This window comes from Oryctolagus cuniculus, chromosome 13 (assembly GCF_051225735.1).
Source record: "Oryctolagus cuniculus isolate XC-2025 breed Fujian yellow rabbit chromosome 13, ASM5122573v1, whole genome shotgun sequence".
NCBI classification, from domain to species: Eukaryota; Metazoa; Chordata; class Mammalia; order Lagomorpha; family Leporidae; genus Oryctolagus; species Oryctolagus cuniculus.
In genome coordinates, this window is record NC_142879.1 from 96,995,408 (window position 1) to 97,015,774 (window position 20,367).

At 43.0% G+C, this 20,367-nt stretch overlaps 1 protein-coding gene across 2 annotated transcripts in view; it reads left to right on the top strand.

Moving 5' to 3' along the window:
- ADARB2 (adenosine deaminase RNA specific B2 (inactive)) overlaps window positions 1–20,367 on the top strand; it is a 561,341-nt gene that overhangs the window by 530,815 nt on the left and 10,159 nt on the right. For both annotated transcript variants that reach the window (XM_051832432.3, XM_051832433.3), the window contains one exon: window positions 9,027–9,208. In XM_051832432.3, coding sequence (XP_051688392.3) covers window positions 9,027–9,208 — 182 coding nt within the window. The remainder of the gene's footprint in view (window positions 1–9,026; window positions 9,209–20,367) is intronic.

Consider the following 20,367-nt stretch of genomic DNA (forward strand, 5'->3'; position numbering starts at 1 on the left):
AAGCTTCTGGCTCAGCCCTGGCCATTGCAACCCTCTGGAAAATGAACCAGCAAATGGAAGATCTCTCTCCCTCTCTCTCTCCCTCTCCCTCTCTCTCTTTCTCTCTCTTTCTCTCCCTCCCTCCCTCTCTCTCTCCCTCCTTCTCTCTCTCTCTCTCTCTCTCTCTCTCTGCAGCTCTGACTTTCAAATAAATCTTTAAAACACACACACACACACACACAGAGAGAGAGAGAGAGAGAGATTAGGGCTGGGTAGCACACCAACCAACCAAACCCTGCCCCTCCATGGGACAAGGGACACACGTTGAGAAACCTAATTGCCGAATCTCACGTTCTTGCAGACACGGTCTGTTTTCTGGCTCCAAGAAGCCAGACTCTGTTCTTACTAACAGGTGAAATCCAGTCTCTTGAGAGCACAGGAAAACCAGAGGGGTGTTTTTCGCTTTTGTCTCTAAGAATCAAAAGTTGAGCAGCATATAAAAATCTAAATCTTCTGGAACTAATGCTCCTTTAGATATGGTTTCTAATTTTAAGCACCTGAGCTTGATTATTGATCACAATGTGTCTTTAAATGAACAGATTAAAACTTTCTCCATGAAAATGAACTGTAAAAAATTATAGCTTCTCTCTGGAGAATCAGGCTTTGTCTGATTTCTAAACTTGGGCTTCAGAGTGTGAAGTATGTATTCTCCTTCTGAGGATAGAAATCTATGCTCAACTCTCACAGTCAGTTTCTCTCCCTCCCTCTCCCCCAGCTCACCTGGGGAAAATCCTTCTGACACCCCTCCTCCTTGATTTATTGGCAGTTTTCTTATGTTGAAAGTGTTGCCAACTCCATTGAAGCCAAATGAGAATGTTATTCACTTTTCTAATTCAAAATATCTGTGTTTTAAAACAGCTAGTCTTCTAAAACACTCAACCCTAAATTTCAGTATCTGGCTTAAAAAGCTTCCTACTCCTTCTCTAGCATAGATGGCATGGAGATTTTATTACAGCTTTTAAGTGGAATTTTATGTGATCCCTAGTGATAAAAGTAGTGGAGTGATCAATTCAATAATGCTTATCAAATATAAAAGTAGTAACAATGAATCAAGGATACTTCTGCTTCTGCTGCCACTGGTCCTTCTGCAACAACACGGTGAAGTGGCCAGAGTGGCCAGATTATGTGCACCTGGCACACACAGCTCAGTTCATCCCCAGGACTCTGCCTGGATGCTGCAGAGACAGCACAGAGCCGGAAAGCTGCTTGGTGCAAGACAAGGCTAACAATCTAGATAAGTGAACAAGAGATCACATGAGGCCGGCGCCGCAGCTCACTAGGCTAATCCTCCACCTGTGGCACCGGCACCCCAGGTTCTAGTCCGGGTCGGGGCACCGGATTCTGTCCTGGTTGCCCCCCTTCCAGGCCAGCACTCTGCTGTGGCCCAGGAGTGCAGTGGAGGATGGCCCAAGTGCTTGGGCCCTGCATCCATGGGAGACCAGGAAAAGCACCTGGCTCCTGGCTTCGGATCAGGACAATGCATCAGCCGCAGTGGCCATTGAGGGGTGGACCAGTGGAAAAGGAAGACCTTTCTCTCTGTCTCTCTCTCACACTGTCCACTCTGCCTGTCGGGAAAAAAAAAGAGATCACATGAGTGTCAACAGAAAGCAAGAGAGTGGGGTAAGCATCAACTAAGACAACTCCACAGATGTTCCACAGACAGCATGGACACCAACTAAACATCACACAGGGCCACGTGGGAAGCAATGTGACAAGAATGAGAGCCTACAAGGGGTACACAACCAGCAAAGCTCCCATTTACGACTTCCATCTTCAGAAAAGAAAAATGAAACCACATTCTTAGAGGAAGTAAAGTTTGCCCTTTGTCCCCAGGAACCAGGAAACCAAATGTAATATCTCTGAGAATGGGCTCCAAGCTCAGAATCCACAGAATCACACATCTGGTGACTGAGAAGACACTGTGTTTTCCATAGTCACACCCTCGGGGTCAGCGAATTTTCTCCTGTACAGGTGACTGGAAAGGGAACTCTTAGGACCTAGAAATGGAAAGGTGTGATTAGGAACCATCAATTTCATTGCTGATCTCCAGAGAATTTTTACATTGTGCCAGTTTATTGTGGGGTAGACTTGGCGTGAGATACTGTGTCAAGAGAAAGGACTTTCTGAAATAGGTTTCAGAGATGAGAAACAAGACGCTGTGTGAAGTGGAAGTAATTGCTTTCAGCAGAAATTAATCTGAAATGACACAGAGTCCCCCTGATCCCAACCTTGACATCAGTGGACATCCCATGTTCATACTGCCGAACTTCTGTAGTCAGTGTCTTAGCCTACTCAGGCTGCTACACAACATATTGCAAGTTGGAGGTCTAATAAACAGAAAGGTATTTCTCAGGGTTCCTGAGGCTGGAAGTCCCAGATGCAGAAATTGGTAGATTTGGAGCCTAGTTAGGGCTTCCTGGTTGCTAAATTGCTGCCTTCTTGCTGTGCCTCACGTAGTGGAAGCGAGGAGACCTCTTTTATAAGGGTACTAATCCTATTCCTTGGGGCTCCATCTCCATGACTTAGCTCCTAAAGCCCCAGCTCCTGATACAATCACACTGGAGGGTCGGATCTCAACATATGAATTTCAGGAGGGACACAAAATCCATAACACACACACACACACACACACACAAAGGTTGCCTTATTCAAGTCATCTTTTGATTGCCATGAAGTATACACACTTTCAGAAGAGTCACTGGTAGCCCGTAGATCACCTGAAACTATGTAAAAGGCTCCAAATCCGTTTTCTCTTGCTGTGTAACAAGCCATCCCCAAACGCAGTGACCTAAAACAGCAAAAGTCACTTATTTTGTTCAAAGGCCGTTTCTGCAGAACTTGATAATCTCATAGAAAGCTCCATATGGTGTTAGCTGGGGCTGAGCCTGGGAGCAGAGGGACTCACTATTTTTTTTTTTTTTGACAGGCAGAGTGGACAGTGAGAGAGAGAGACAGAGAGAAAGGTCTTCCTTTGCTGTTGGTTCACCCTCCAATGGCTGCCGCGGTTGGCGCACCACGCTGATCCAAAGGCAGGAGCCAGGTGCTTCTCCTGGTCTCCCATGCGGGTGCAGGGCCCAAGCACTTGGGCCATCCTCCACCGCACTCCCTGGCCACAGCAGAGAGCTGGCCTGGAAGAGGGGCAACCCAGACAGAACTGGCGCCCCTACCGGGACTAGAACCCGGTGTGCCGGCGCCGCAAAGCGGAGGATTAGCCTAGTGAGCCGCAGCGCCAGCCCTGAGGGACTCACTTTCAAGCCGGTGTTCTCCCCTGGCTGGAAGATTAGTGCTGATCATTAACTGGAAGCTCAGCCAGGCGGTGGGGGTGGGATTGGTTACTGTTTATGGACTGTGGGAGTCTGGAGGGAGCAACCAGGAGCTCCAGGTGTGCATCCCTGGAGCTAGCTCTCACAGCATGACTCCCACTGTCTCTGTCAGCTGAGGCATCCCAAGCCAGCTGAACAAGGAAAGGGATAACAAGACCCATCCTGTTGGCATCAAGGCCACACTTAAGAAGCACTTGAGTGATGGGAGATACCTTTGAGACCATCGTCAGAACTGAGATCCACCACACACTCTGATGTTTTATTTTAACCTTGGAACATGACACAGCTGCTCAGTGAATGGACAAGCTGTATGTAGCATGTCTCCTTATTATATGTAGTTAAGTCCCCCTTCTTACCTTATACCATGCATCTTGAGATACATATTAGACTTGTGTTTAAATAGTACAAAACTGTGCTGGTAATGAGAGGTGCCCATATTAGGAGGAGGCAGCAGCTGGAGCTTTGAAAAGAGGGGATGGTAGTGGAGGTGACTGCTCAAGAGAGAATGGAGATTCTAAAGCAACAGCAATTGTCCTACCTTGGGTAGGGAGAGTCGCCAGGCAGGAGGCTGGCTAGGAGAGTAAAGCGTCCACAGAGAAGAACGTGCATCATGGAGACCAGAAGGGCTGTGACGTGCTCCAAGGGAGCCATTACACAGGACACAGGTGGCCCATGCCTGCAGAGTTCAGGCAGGCTGTGGGACCAACACAGCTGTTTCCTTTTTGTGTATGAACTGTACTTGATTTAACACACTCCCTATTGAAATGCAATCAGATTATTTCCAGTTTTTCCTTTTGTCTTATTTTGTCTGCTTTGCAGACTGCCCTCATACGTGTACCCTGACATTTTTCTTTTTGACAGGCAGAGTGGACAGTGAGAGAGACAGAGAGAAAGGTCTTCCTTTGCCGTTGGTTCACCCTCCAATGGCCGCCGCGGCTGGCGCACTGCGGCCGGCGCACCGCGCTGATCCGATGGCAGGAGACAGGTACTTATCCTGGTCTCCCATGGGGTGCAGGGCCCAAGCACTTGGGCCATCCCCCACTGCACTCCCGGGCCACAGCAGAGATCTGGCCTGGAAGAGGGGCAATCAGGACAGAATCCGGCGCCCAGACCAGGACTAGAACCCGGTGTGCCGGCACCACAGGCGGAGGATTAGCCTATTGAGCTGCGCTGCCAGCCTACCCTGACATTTTATTCAGAGTATCCATGGGACGGATCTCCAGCAGCAATATTACTGAGTCAAAAGAGTCATTGGTCTTCTCTTTCACTTAGAAAGGCTAAGGAAAGATACTAGTCAGCTGAAAAGGGGCTATTTATGCAGAAGTGTCTCTGGCTTGGCGTTATTGCTTGTCTTTGCAAAAGAGGTGGGAGAAAGAAGATGTGAAAATGGAGGCAGGGGAAGAATACAGAGAGAAGGAGGTGTCAACCTCCAGACAGGAACATTAAATGTTCTCCTGTACTCAAGTGCCTTGACAAGCAGCTACTATCGGGACCATACTGTTGATGTGAAAACCAATACCCTCGTTTCTCAAACTTTAGCAGCATCATAATCACCTGGAGAGCTTCTTACAACATGCGCTTCTGAGTCCCAGGGTCTCTGATCCACCAGGTCTGGCATAGAGCCCGAGAACGTACATTTCTCTTTTTTTTAGAAATCTTTTATTTAATAAATTTCATAGGCACGGTTTTAGAATATAGCAGTTCTTCCCCCCATACGTGCCCTCCCACCCCCACTCCCGATCCACCTCCTACTCCCTCTCCATCCTATTCTTCATTAAGATTCATTTTTTATTAACTTTATATACAGAAGACCAACTCTATACTAAGTAAAGATTTAAACAGTTTGCACTCACATAGACACACAAAGTATAGAGTACTGTTTGAAGACAATTTTACCATTAATTCTCATAGTACAACTCATTAAGGACAGAGGTCCTACATGGGGAGCAAGTGCACAGTGACTCCTGTTGTTGATATAACAATTGACACTCTTATTTATGACGTCAGTGACCACCCAAGGCTCTTGTCATGAGCTGCTAAGGCTATGGAAGGAGAATGCACATTTCTATCAAGTTCCCCACGTTGATGCCGTACGGCTGGTTCAGGTGCTGCACTTTGAGGCCACTGAGGAGATTGCTGCTCAAGGCAGCAAGAGGTGGTCCAGGGTGATCCAGTCGGCCAGTGTCAACACGTGGGTTGACCTGATTTTATTTGCTCCAAGCCTGTGCTAACTACTCTGCTGTGAGACTCCTCACCCTTGGCTCACATTCGAAGCATGCGAGGATCTTTGAAAATGCTGATTCCCAGGCTGACCCTGACCAGTGATGTCAGAATCTTTAGGAGGACCCAGGCATCACTTGCAGATAAAGCAGGATCTCCTCACTTCACCTATCCTCACTGTGGGCTTCACTGGCTTCAGACACAGAATAGGGAGTTTTCCCAATAGGTATTATACATTCAAACATGCAAACATTGGCCCACAGATATAAGAGTGTTACATGAAGAAGGTATGTATTGACGGTGGTACTTGAAGACTTTGCTGCAGACTTCATTCTAATTTTAGCGTCACATCTCTTCCCAAGGCTACACCAAGGTGGCAGAAACAACAGGCAGGAACACAAGCTGTCCAAAATGTTCCATGGCAGTCCCTGTTCTCTGTCTCATCTCCACGGCCCATGCCTGTAATGACAGTGTGATGTAGAGCCTGTCTCTAGGAATCTTGTCATCATTCCCATTGTGACGTGGAGGCCACGGTTTGAACTAGACAAGGAGATTGCCTCTTTTGGTTAAAGAAAGGCAGCCTTTTTCCAAGATCTTTCTCCCACTTATCTATGGTATTTCAATGATTGACAAACAGACAAAAATATATTTATTTAGGGATTATCTATATTGAAAACTGGACATGGGATTTCTTTCTCTGTCAACATTGCAGTAATATCAGCTGTTTGAACAAAAGGAGAGGTATTTTTCTATCCAAGCCTGAGTGCTCAGAATTCTCCAGTTTATATTCAGAAAGACATTTGGTTTTATTGATCGTGTTAGCTGAATAAGTTTAAAGTCCTATAGCCAGGCAAGGAGAAGGTTGATTTTCTCTTTATTGTAAAGGTTATTAGGAGGAAATCAGATATGGAAGTTATTTGTCTTTGGACGATCCTGTAGAATCAGAACCACTCAAATATGTTCCAGAAATTTTGTTCAAAGCCCATGCTTTTATTGTTTAGAGTACCATGGTGTTTCTTTGGGGAATACTAATTTTATTTTTTTCTTTAAAGATTTATTTTTGTTTGCTTGTTTGTTTGTTTGTAAGAGAGAGGGAGAGACAGATAAATATACCTTCCATCCACTGATCCACTCCCAAAATATCACAACAGCCAGAGCTGGGCCAAGCCAAAGCCAGGAGCCAGAAACTCCATCCTGGTGTCCCACATGGATGGCAGGGGTCCAGGGATGTGAGCCATCTTCCATTCCTTTCCTACCTTCCCAGGGGAACTAGCAGGAAGCTGGACTGGAAACAGAGTAGCTGGGAGTGTAATTGGCACTCCAAAGCGGGATGCCAGCATTGCAAGCAAAGGTTTAATCCATTGCACCACCACATCAGAACTAATTTCATTTTTAAATACTTGACTTGTTTAAAAACGTGCTTTGTTGATGACAAAGGAGGTCTACACTTTGCTTCTTTAAATTAATATGAAATTTTAAAACTCCACTAACAGACCGGGAATTAACAGGCCCTGCTTAGATTTTCTGTAACCCAGAGTCCCTTGCAAGAAACAGCAGCATTTTCTGGGCATCCTTCACATCAGCAAAACCAGCATCTGCAACATTAGGTAAAGATGACTCTCGTTTTTGTTGCCTCCCTTTCTGGTCTCTCCTCTGGTCTCAGATTTAAGGGAAGAAGCCAAATCTCACAGTCACTACTCAAAACTAATGGTGGTTTTCTTTGGAGAAAAAGTTCAGACATCAGGAAAAAAAAAAAAAAAACTCCTCTCCTGAGTGTTGTAGCCATTCTCTAACTCATCAGTGAAAATGAGGGAGAGAAAGTCTCACTCAGAGTGTTGCCCTATAGTAGTGAGAAAAACAGGGCACCGCCAAGCAGAGGGATCCCTCCCCATCAGTAATAAGCACTCCTGTTTCTTTCAGGAATGTTCTTTCCTTCGAAGATTTTAGACGTTTACTCTTTGGTAGGATTATATGGATCCAAAGGATAGCTCTTTCCTTGCTTTCCGAGAAAAACGATATGACTGATGGAAGTGACCACAAATAGTTTTTTTTTAAATGAAGTTATGCAAATCTGATAGACTAAAGTAAATGTTTCATAAAACCAATGACTGTTTAAATTGTAGGACTAAATTGTTTGTATATAAATATTACCTTTTATATTCCATTTGAGTTTTATGTAGATGAACACATTACTTTAATGACCTGCATTTACGGAGGGAGAGTGGGAGCATGGCTCCCTGAAATTCTCACCAGCCAGATGGCTGCCTTTTCTTGCATGAGATTAAAAGATGTTTCTCATTCGCCGCGATGCTTCTGAGGCAAATTAATATTGCCAGCTAAATTGCTTGTGTTTTTGGAATAAAATTTAAAGAGAACTTTTTAAAGCAATTGGTGTCACAGGTTCTCGGAGCAGATTGCTCTCCAGGTAGAGAGACATGCGGTAATTAATGGAAAGAATTCTGTGTTAATTGACTGCTTCAGGAAGGGAAATATAATGACTCCTTATTAATCATGAAAAGAGATGTACAGCATGGAGGCACCACAATAATTGCTCTAACAGTGGAGAAATGTTAATTAATGAAAAGAACAATGATGTAAGAAATTAGCTGCATAATGCTTGCGGCCGATGGAGGCTGGATTTTGGAACACATTATTTCAAGTGGGAACCACAAAATGTTGCCTTAAATAACAGATACGAGGAATCTCTTACCCACTTGAATTTTAAAATCTGACAATGCCCCTGAAATATTTGCTTGAAGAAGCAAAAAACATTTGCCCAGAGGCTCTGTTTCTTTCAAAGAACATGGCCTTCATTCATCTCTCATCTGGGCTTCTAAAGGCAAATTTATCCCCAGACCCAAATCTATTAATGTCATTTCATTTAATTTCGACACCGTAGGTCATTCTGACTGCTAAGGAACAAAGGGAGTAGAAAAAAATAAAATTATCCCTAAATTTAAATAAACAAATTCAATTTCTAATATTTCCCAGCTAACATAAAGGCAAAATTCAGTTTCACTTTGGGAACAGAGTGCCTTTTGTTAAAAATCTAACTTTAAGTCCCTGGCTGAACAGCCAGCCTCCTCTCCAACTCACAACTCATTTTCCGAAAAGGGAAGTCAGGTTTATTAACATGCAGAGGCACTGTCAGAGCTCAGTCCCGCAGCGTAAAGAGCCACTCAAAATCATTAGTGGCCACAGGCCAAAGCCGCCGTGATGACTCCACTGTGCCTGGCGAGCTCCCAGGCGCGTCCTTCCCATCATTTGCATGATGTAAAGAGCGACACTGCAAGGACCAGGGAGCTGAAGGGCAGAAAGTCACCAGTGTTTTTGCACAAGCCCAGCTACCAGGGTGCTCAGGGCTGATGGAGTAGCTGCTCTCTCTGCAGCTTCCCAGCAGGTAAGGAAACTTTCCGCTGACTGTGCCTTCGCTCTTCCCTCCAGGTGGAATGTCCTGGGACTACAAGGCGCTCTCCTCTGTCACTTCATCGAGCCCGTGTACCTCCACAGCATCGTCGTGGGGAGCCTACACCACACGGGCCACCTCTCCCGGGTCATGAGCCACAGGATGGAGGACATCGGCCAGCTGCCCACCTCATACCGGCACAACCGACCCCTTCTCAGTGGTAAGAAAACCCTGTCTTGAGGGACCCAATGCCTCCATCCCAGAAGCACGCCAGCAGCGTGCAGGCCCCAACAGAGCCACCTGTTGTAGCCAGCGACTCTTTAAGACTTCATGACAATCCGAAGACTTAAGAAAGCAAAGAGGTGAAAGGTTACAGTGCATCTCTGAGCATAGGAAGGGTATTATTATAAATTCATAACAGGACCTAGCTCATCCCACATCACTGGGTCGTTTTCACTGCAGTGTCTGCATAGCCAGTTAAAAAGGAAAAGGCTCTGTTAATGAGGCAGGTGGCAAGAGGACCTGGCGCACCCTCCTGGTGCTGCTCTACCAGAGACATTGCTGGTGGAGATGTAGGGAGGAAGAAATGCAGAGAACAGGAAGGAAGGTGGGAGCCAGGTCCAGGCGGCTGGAGCAGGGCCACTAGAACCAAGGGTCCCAGTGCTTCTTGCAGTAGGGCCTGGAGGGACACACATCTCAGAGGCAGTGAGGTGGCTCAGCCAGCACTGAAGTGGACCACAATTCCTGTCTTCCACAGAGCCCAAGTGCCTGCCCTTAGAGATCCCTAGGCCTTCCCAAGTCTCCCAGCACACACCTACATTACATGGGGAGGCCCAGCCAGGCCACTTGACACAGGGTCAGCTGTGAAATCAAGGGTCACCTAACCACACAAACACTGAGGAAGCCGTGAACTTCCATGTCCACCAGCTGTTTGCTAGCATGTTGGAAGGATGGCATTTATCCGCTGTGACCACTAGACTTCCACATTAAGGAAATTCTTGGGATGGGGAAACTGCAAGCAGAGGGAAGGAACACTGAGATTTTAACAACACCCCTAAAGCCTCATCTTGGAGCCCTGGAGGAACGCATTAGATCTTGGTGTTTGCTTCCCTGGCTGGAGTAGGAGAGAGAAATCTCTCAAGAGCTGCTCATGGCAAAACCAGGCAGATACGTTGAGGAAGCAAGGAGACTGCTTCTGCCTGAGGAGCACACCTTCCTTGTTCCAAGGGCAAAAAAATAAATAAATAAATAACACCCACAGCTTTGCTGGTTTAAGTCACACCAAATCCCCCAGGGGAAAAGAAAAAAATAAAAACCAATAAAATGAAACAGCTGAGAGCAGTTGGGCTTACGATTTATTCCCAGGATTCTAGAATTGTTCCAAATTATAAGATCAGAGGTAAAATAGAGCCTCATGGGAGCAGTAGTAGGAACTAAAAAAAAAAAAAAAAAAAAAGCACAGAGGAAAAGGTAACTCCTGCCACAGAAGTAACTCCAAGCTTGTCCGTTTGTTCTACAATATTCACCAATTAAATACTGAAAATCTTCTGTGTACTGTTGTGGAAAATAGGATCACAGACCTTAAAATTAAAATAGAGACAGCAGAGGGGTTCTCCGCAATGTGTACCCCTGTACCCCTGTACCCCAGTTCCTCAACATCTTCGAATTCCGGGATTCCGATTCTTAAGATTCCGAGAGCCTCTGCCAAGAATCAGTTTTTTGTTAGCATTGTGGAGGATTTTGTGGCACTCAGGTAGTCAGCTAAAAATCAACTCATTTGGACTTTACCTCCTGCTCCAATCTACAGATTCTTGCTCCATTACAGAGGCTTGCAAATGTCCAGTGAAGGAGGACTTGACGTCAAAGTTAGTGAACTTCAGCAAGGCTATTTAAAAGAGGGTAATGTTGTTTAATCCGGGAATGCTAAGTACTTGTTTGTTTATTTTGACTTCACCTCTCAGTGAACAAACATTGATTTACAAATATTAACAAGACAGGATGACACCTACATGCTGATGGCAGTGTTACCCAAATTGCATTTTCTCTTAGTCACTATCATGTTGTCCCCATAAGCCCCACTTCTGTCCACAGGTCACTGGCTCTTTCCCTCAACCCCAAGACAGAGGATAGATATAGTAGGGTCTCAGCCACTAACTGAGAGGTTAGTGCATGCTGGACAGATTTTAGTTCATCTCACAGGTCCAAGCTATAATCTGCTTCTGTAAGCTGTGTGCAGAGCTCCAGGGTCCTGGAACTGGAACAATAATAGCTGATGGGCAATGAACAGCCTTTGGCCGGTTTTCTTGGGCTTGAGAGATGAGAGAATTCAGAGGGGCTTGGTTTGAGTGGTATAGTTATTAAAAAGTACAGAAGGCCGGCGCTGCGGCTCAATAGGTTAATCCTCCACCTTGTGGCACCGGCATACCGGGTTCTAGTCCCGGTCGGGGCTCCGGGTTCTGTCCCGGTTGCCCCTCTTCCAGGCCAGCTCTCTGCTGTGGCCAGGGAGTGCAGTGGAGGATGGCCCAAGTGCTTGGGCCCTGTACCCCATGGGAGACCAGGAGAAGCACCTGTCTCTTGCCATCGGATCAGCGCAGTGTGCCGGCTGCAGCACGCTGGCCACGGCGGCCATTGGAGGGTGAACCAACGGCAAAGGAAGACCTTTCTCTCTCTCTCTCTCTCTCTCTCTCTCTCCCCCTGTCCACTCTGCCTGTAAAAAAAAAAAAAAAAAGAAAAAAGTACAGAAGCCTCATTTAAAGAATGGCTCTAACATTTAGAGAAGGGAAGTAACCCAGGTTGAGTGGGGATTCCCTCCCAATGTCAAGTGTATGACGTAGCCCAATCAATCCTGACACCAACCAACAGCAATTGGTATTATCTCCATTTTAATAATATGGATAGAGACTCACAGAAATTCAATACCTTGCTTAAGAAGCTTGAGTTATCACTAGGAAGCAAAGATTTGAACTCAGATCTGACTGATTGTAAATCCCAAATGCTTTCAATGTACCACACTGCACCCTGTGGCAGTGAGGCATAATTTCTTATGACAGATGTCTTTCTTTACTCACATAAAAACTAATCACGCAAAACGAGAGCAGCTGAAGAAGAGACACAACATCTGATTAATGGAGAATTGGTGTGCACGAGGCAAATCAACCCAATGAAGCTTGTCTAAAACTCTTAGCTGCCTAAGAGTTCACTCACACTAGCTGAGATAACCACTATGATTCGTGTATTGCCAGGCGAGGAACTGAAAAAAAAAATTGCTTCACATTTGAGGTCTACAAAATGATTTATTAGGTATTTAATTATTGTTGGAGAGGTACAGAGAGAGAGAGAGAGAGGGAGAGAGGGAGAGGGAGAGGCAACAGAGAGTGCTCATGCACTTGTTCACTCCTCAAATGCCCGTAACAGCCAGGACTGTGTCAGAGTGAAGCTGGAACTGAGACCTCAAGCAGGGAATTCAGTCGGGGTCCCCGCCCTGTGAGTAGCAAGGACCCTACTGCTGGAGCCATCACCTGCTGCCTCCCAGGATGAGCATGGGAGGAAGCTGGATCTGGGAGCCAAAGCCAAGACTCAAACCCAGATTCTCCGATGTGGGATGCGGGCGTCTTCATAGGAGTCTAACTCCTGGGTTATTCTTTAAGCGATACAGAATTTCAGTAACTCTTTTTTTAAAAAATATCATTTTGGACCCAGTTTCAACTTCTGTCTTTCCTTTTCCCTCTTTTTTCTTTCTCCTGTTTTAAGATTTATCTGAAGCCGGCGCCGCGGCTCAATAGGCTAATCCTCCGCCTTGCAGCGCTGGCACACCAGGTTCTAGTCCCGGTCAGGGCTCCAGATTCTGTCCCGGTTGCCCCTCTTCCAGGCCAGCTCTCTGCTGTGGCCAGGGAGTGCAGTGGAGGATGGCCCAAGTGCTTGGGCCCTGCACCCCATGGGAGACCAGGAGAAGCACCTGGCTCCTGCCTTCGGATCAGCGCGGTGCACTGGCCACAGCGCACCGGTCGCGGCGGCCATTGGAGGGTGAACCAATGGCAAAAGGAAGATCTTTCTCTGTGTCTCTCTCTCTCACTGTCCACTCTGCCTGTCAAAAAAAAAAAAATTAAAAAAAAAAAAAAGATTTATCTGAAGATGTGGCTGAAGAGCAAAAACAGCTCTGGGTAGACTTCAAAAAAGACCAAAAACCACTGGTTTGGAACTAAATGAAAATGTTCCCGTATTGGGCACCCCAAAAATTTCAGTAAAGTTCTTTAATTTCTAAGTCAAATTGGAAGAGAACTTCTTTTCCGATGAGTGTCAAGTGCTCTCTTATTTCATACTTCTGGTTCCCTCAGTTGTCCTCATTCTTCTGTTTGCAGAAGCTAGAAGAATTTATTTAAACTTCATAAGCACAAGAAAATAAAAAAAATACAAACACCATTGTCCTTACCAAACCGCTGTCCAGGGAGACGTCTTCATCTACCTTTTGAATACTAGCATATTTCTTCCCGGGAATCTAGCTTCTTTTCAATATTCTTTTTAAGTTATATGTTCATCTGGGAACATGTCAACATAAATAAAAGCGGGAATTTTGAATCATAAATGTGGAAGCAGTGGATTTTAAAAAATAATAAACAGATAAATTCAAAACCACCTGTTGTCACTGAGTACCATAATATAATGGTAAGACACCTGAGACATCTTATCCAACCCCAACCCCAAATGATATCTACCCCTAACCCAACAAGTGCAATCTGACTAGACATTTCAGTCTGTATTATGTGATGGCTTAGAATGTGATTTTTATTGTTGTGGAGATGCAAATGAGCCTAAACTTCTGTATCTCACTTGCATGCAACCCCTAAGCAGTAACTGCATTGCCCATCTGATGGACAGTTAATGTAGATTTTTAAAGAAAGTCGTGATTTCTTGCAACAAAACAGAGAAAGATCTTGAGTGGGGATAACAGTAAAAACAGTCAGACAAGCAAATGAAATTCTCCTGGGGCGTCCCTCAAGGTCAGTTTGCGGAATTGCCTTAGAAGATGAAGTTTACCTATTAGTAGGATGAAGCACTGCAATTTAGATACGGCTAAATCAGTTCTGGGTTACAAAGATCAGCCAAGCTGAAAAAGATACCCTTATTGGCACAGTGAGAGGATGCATATAAATGCTGAAAAATATACTTGAAACATTCTGCACAGACTGGGCTGAACCTGTGGCAAAACTTCAAGAACAGAACCCCACATCAGTACTGTTGCAAACTCTGAGTCTTTAAGCAAAAGTTGCACCACTACAACAGCTACCCTAAAGGAGTCTGTCTTTGTCTTTCTAGTGAGCTCAATAAGGTGAAAAAATGGTGAGGATAATAAGTAATAAAAATATATGCTTTGAATACTCATATTTTTAGGGGAAAAAACAGATCCACGAAATAGAAAGTGACTTTGACAGCTTGTTCTCCCAAGCTGAGATATATGCGATATATGCTTCTCTGAGCTTTCAACCTCAAGGCTAAATTTGTTTTTCTACATGAAGAAAAGACAATCTCAACAAAGGGAAAATCCGGATGGTTAAATAAACTCTGTGTTCATGTTAATGGCATCTGTTACAGATATGTTTTTCAATGTGAGACTCAGTCTATATGATTATATTCACAGCCTCGAAGCATGGTCTTGGCAATGAACATGAAATTTGAGAGACAGACCCAGAGAATTGATTGCCAGGACTATCAGTTAGGACTCATTGTTTCTGTTCACATGGAGAACAGATTACAATATTACAGTATTGGTGATAAAGGGCATCAGCTGTCTTTCTTCACAGTGCATGTTTTCCTGAAATAGTAAAAATGAGTAGTGGAGGCTTCTGTCAGAAGTCCTTTCATACTTCCAAGATTCATAGAAACTTAATTAGTCTGAGAAAAGTTTGATGTTTATCAAAATGTACACCAGTGGTAGCCTGTAAATTGTGCCCAATATCACCTTATTTTTGCATTCTGTTTCCATTTATATTCACATTTTTGTGTGAATCTAGATTTTTTTTAAATATTGTCACATTAAGTGGAAAAATCTTAGATGCTGTATCAGGCTTCTAATTCAGGAGAGATTTCTAAAATTAATGATCATAACAGTATTTTGTAAAATAACTCAGTGGGTTGTAGCAACTATTTTTTTCTAGCCATAGAACAAGTAATTTGCAATATTATCTTTATGTTAAAATGTAGATAAATTATAGAGTGACATACAAATGTTCCATATATTTTGGTATGAAACATAACCTTTAAAAATATATATCTGTGTCCTATTGTCACCAGTCCAAGGAAAATACTTCTGTAGTCAATACATGTCATTTATACAAAATACCAAGAAGTTTACCAACATAATCTTAGCATTAATTTAATCCTGCAATGAATATGTGAATACACGATTGGGATAGAGCAGGGAAGAAAATGGTCAAAAATCCACATGTCAGAGTGATCACATCCAGGTAGAGAATATGGACAAATAAACCAACAAAATATAAGGCCCTTGTGGAAAAATAAAGCAATGGAGGAGGGGGTTAAAAAGTGGTCCTTGGGGCAGGCATTGTCGTGTTTTCCATATTGAAGTGCCGGTGATCAGATGGAGCCCACCTCAGCTTCCCATCCAGCTTCCTGATAATGTGCATAGGGAGGCAGCAAGTATGTGGGTGCTGTCACCCATTCAGGAGACCCTGATTGAATGTCCAGCTCCTAGCTTCAATCTGGCCCAACTCTGGCTGTTGTGGACATTTGAGGAGTGAACCAGCAGATAGGAGTGTTCTCTGCTCTTCATCTTTCTCTTTTTTTAATATATGCACTATTGCTATAAATTTCCCTCTTAACACTGCTTTTGCTGTATTGTACAGACTTTGAAATATGCTTTCAATTCCATTTGTTTCAAGAAATTCTTTATTTCCTTTTTAATTTCTTCAATGATTCATTGAAGATGAATCTTCAATGATTCATTCAAGAGAATGTTGCTCAATTTGTAAACTTTCTATTGTTCTTACTGATTTCTGGTTTTACTTCTGGTCTGAGACAATACATGGTGTGATTTCAATTTTTTTCAGTTTACTAAGGCTTGATTTCTAGCCTAATAAATGGTCTAGTCTAGAAAATATTCATGTGTTTCTGAGACAAATGTGTATTCTGTAGTTGTTGGATAAAATGATCTATAATTGTTTATTATGTCCATTTTCTCTATAGCATGATTCAACATATTGAATCTGATGTATTCTTGTTGATTTTCTGTCTGGGTGACCTGTCCATTGATGACAGTAGGGTGTTGAAATCCTCCACTGTTTCTGTATTAGAGACTATCTCTCTCTCCTTTCAGGTCTATTTTCTTTATATATTTGGGTATCTAGCATGGAGTTCATATATATTTATAATTATTATATCTTCTGACTTAACCAGTTCTTTTATTAATATGTAATGTTCTTCTTTGCCTCTTTTTATAAGTTTTTATTTCAAGTCTGTTTTGTCTGATATGAGTATAGCTACTCCTGATTATTTTCCGTTTCCATTTGCGTGGTATCTTTCTCCAACCTGTCACCTTCAATCTCTGTGCATCGCCGCCTGAGGAGTGAGTTTCTGCTAGACGGCATGTAGTTAAGCCTTATTGTTTTCATCTGCCCAGCCAACCTATATATTTTGGCTGGTGAATTTAATCCATTCATAGTCAATGTTAATATTGCTAAATAGCCTATCATTTTGTTTATTGATTACTGATTGTTTTATGTATTCTCTGTTTCTTTCTGCCTCTATTGCCATTTATATTTGTGTTTTGTTCACTTTCTATTATCATAAATTTGGATTCTCCTTTCTTTTTTTGTGAATCTTTGTTAGTGAATTTTGTACTATTCTGTGTTTTCATGATATTTATTTCTTTTTATTAAAAAGACTCATTTATTTATTTGACAGCCAGAGTGACAGAAACAGAGAGAGAGAGAGGGACAGAGAAATAGAGGGAGGGTCTTCCATTTGCTGGTTCACTCCCCAATTGACCACAACAGCAAGGGCTTGGTCAGGTTAAAGCCAGGAGCCCAGAACACCATCCAGGTCTCCCATGTGGGTGACAGGAACCCAAGTCCTTGGGTCATACTCTCTGCTTTTCCATGTGCATTAGTAGGGAGCTGGAATGGAAGTGGAGCAGCCATAGATCAAACCAGCGCTCAGATATGAGATGCCAGTGTCACAAGAGGCAACTTAACACACTGTATCACCAAACAGGTTCCTCATGGTGTTTACTTCTGATGTAGGACCTCCTTCAGGAGTTCTTGTAGGACAAGAATGGTTGGAAATTTTTTTTCTTCCAAAATCTTGAATATATCATACCATTATCTTCTGGTCTGTAGGGTTTCTGCAAAGAAGTCTATTGTTAGTTTAATAGGCTTTTCTTCATATTTAACTTGATGTTTTCCTCTCACTGTGTTTAAGATTCTCTCCTTGTCCTTGACTTCTGACAACCTGACTATAATGTTCCTTGGAGGTCTTTTGTGGTTGATCTCTGTCTGGGGTCTTTTGAGCTTCCTGTATGTGAGCTTTAGTTCAAGATCCAGTTGCTCTACTTCCCATTCAGCTCCCTGCTGGTGCACTTAGGAAGGCAGCAGGAGATGGCCCAGCTGCCGCCCATGTGGATAGAGTTCCAGGCTTCTGGCTTTTGGCTGGCCCAGTCCCAGCCATGGCGGCCATTTGTGGAGTGAACCCTGAGATGAAACATCTCTCTCTCTCTTTCGCAGTCTCTCCCTCTCTGTGTCACACCTCAGTCTTTGTTCAAGTGTTGGGATGGAACCACACAAAATATGGAGGGCAAACTGCCTTAGCCAAAATCCAGTGAATCAAATGTTAATAGCATCAAAAATACCTTCACAGCAACATCTAGACTTATGGTTGACAGAGCCTAGCCCAGTGGACTCATAAAATTAACCACCACAAAAAGAAAACATAAAAGACAGAGAAAAGACAAAGTGAGGAAATCTAATATGCACTTAGTAATAGTCTCAGAAGGAAAGAGAAAAATACAGAAGGAATACTATTTAAAGAGATCATAAGAAATAATTTTCTAAGAGAAATGAAAAGCATCAAGCTATATATCTAAAAATTATATTAACCTGTGAAGAAGAATTTTCAAATCCTCATCTAAGCAGTAAAATTACTAAAAAGAAAAAGAAAATCTTAACAGCAGTCAGAACATAACAGACAGATTAACTTTAAAGGAACTAACTCAGATGGGTGCCTGGTTCTTGGAAGAGAAAAAGGAATGAGATAGCATTTTTTAAAATACTATTAGAAAATTAATCTCAACTTAAAATCTCATATCTTTCAGAAATAATAATGAGATAACATGTCCAAACAGACAAAACCTGAGAAAATCCAACTCCATTAGATTCATACTAAAGCAAATACTAAATGTGTTAAAAAGAATTGGGAAAAAAAAACAAAAACATAATCTCAAATGGGTGATGCAGGGGTGGGCATTTGATATATCAGTTAGCATGTCATGCAAGGATGCTTGCATCCCATATAAGAGTGGCTGAATTCAAGTCCTGACTCAACTGTCAATTCACAGCTTCCAGTTATTGCACACCCTGGGCGGCATTAGTGAGGATACAGGTGGTTGGGTCCTGGCCACCCATGTGAGAGACCTGATTGAATTCCTAGTTCCTGGCTTCGTCTTCACCCCACCAGCTATTGTGGGCTGTTAGTGAAATAACTAGTGAAAGTGACTATTTCTTTGTCTCTACCTCTTTACCTCGCAAAAAAAAAAAAAAATGGGTAATGCAGTGTAAAGAACAATAAAAACCATCCATATTTTTCATTCAATTTAGAACTTGGCTTTTCACCATCCTGGAGACTGTACCAGTAAAATATATATATTTTCTGCCAGGGTCCTTTTGTTCTACATCTTTTAAAATAATGATAATCCTTACAGAAGTTAAGGATCATATCATTATCAGATTAATAAATGAAAATGCAAATATTTCCTCCTGCCACGGAAATCTCCCATCTTTTAAAACATCCTATGAACCTGTGCATTTCAGACTATGTGAAATACAAGCCACAGACAAGGTACAAAGTCCCCAAAAATCAGTGGAGGCATGAACTCTCTTACTAAGAGAAGAGGCTGAGGCCCCACTGCCCTGGTGACATGGCTGCTACCATCAGCAGATTTCTCACACAGAGCATTCTTAGATGGGGTAGCCATCATGGTGGCCTGTGGCCCACACCCTTCAACACTTACCTCCACCACTTTAGCCATCACTTTATCAAACTAGTCAAATGAAGGGAGGTAAAAGGGAAAGTTGTCATACTGTGTCTGTGTGTGTGCGTCTGTGTGCACACGTGTGTGTTGATGATCTCACTGCCAAAGAGCCAGTTATCCACCTCAGTTCTCATGCACCACTCAAGATTCCGAGTACATTTCACGTATTGGCCATTGAATATGCACTGTTAAAACACAACAGTACCTATAAAAGTACTGACAATTATAATGATGTTCATGTTAATGATAATGAATAAAATGACATTAATACAGCCTTAGTAGTTAGTTATCCCAAATCCATACACTCACACATTAAATTTACTAGCTCCACTTCTGTGTGGCTGTTTATGTGTGTGTGTATTTGGGAGAGGAAGGAGGGGATAAATTGATCCCAGGGGATACTTGGCTGCATATAAAACTCAAGAGATCCCTTCTATTCCTGCAACTTTATGATTCTGGGCATGCCTGGAATCATGCTGCTTCATTCATTTTGCAAAATTAAACATAATGCTACCCTGTCTTACAGACTTGCCTCACTTCATGTAAAAATTATATCCTTGAAATGTCTTGTGTAAATTTAATTTGGGGAAAGTGAATTCCATTTCAAATATAGTAGGCTCATCTGCTATTTAAAGACATGTTGTAACATCTCACTTATATAATGTCTTTTTTTAAAGGCAAAGAAGGATTTTCTGAAAGTAAGGCATCTTTATATAGCTATACGAACCATAATAAAACTCATTTTCATGGAAGCATTGTGGGTTCACTCACTGCTCTTAAATAATGATAGTAGTAACAGTCGTAGTGTTTGTACTGACACTAGTAGTAATCAAGTTAGTGGAGTGACAGCAGGGAGCAGTGGCAGGTTAGTTAATTTATCAGAGGTCACACTTCCTGTACATCATAGAAGTGATATCTGGCCTTGGTCTGTTTCCAGAGCCCACCCTGTTAGCACAGCTTTGGCAGTTAAATAAAAGATCATCCCATCTCGTCAAGCCCATCCCTCTAGACCTGTGAACTCAGCAAAATGTTTGTGCCATGGACTGACAGAGACCAGCTTATTCTCATAAAGATCTATTTTTAAAGAAAATGCCTCTCTCAACATTTTCATGAAAGATGAA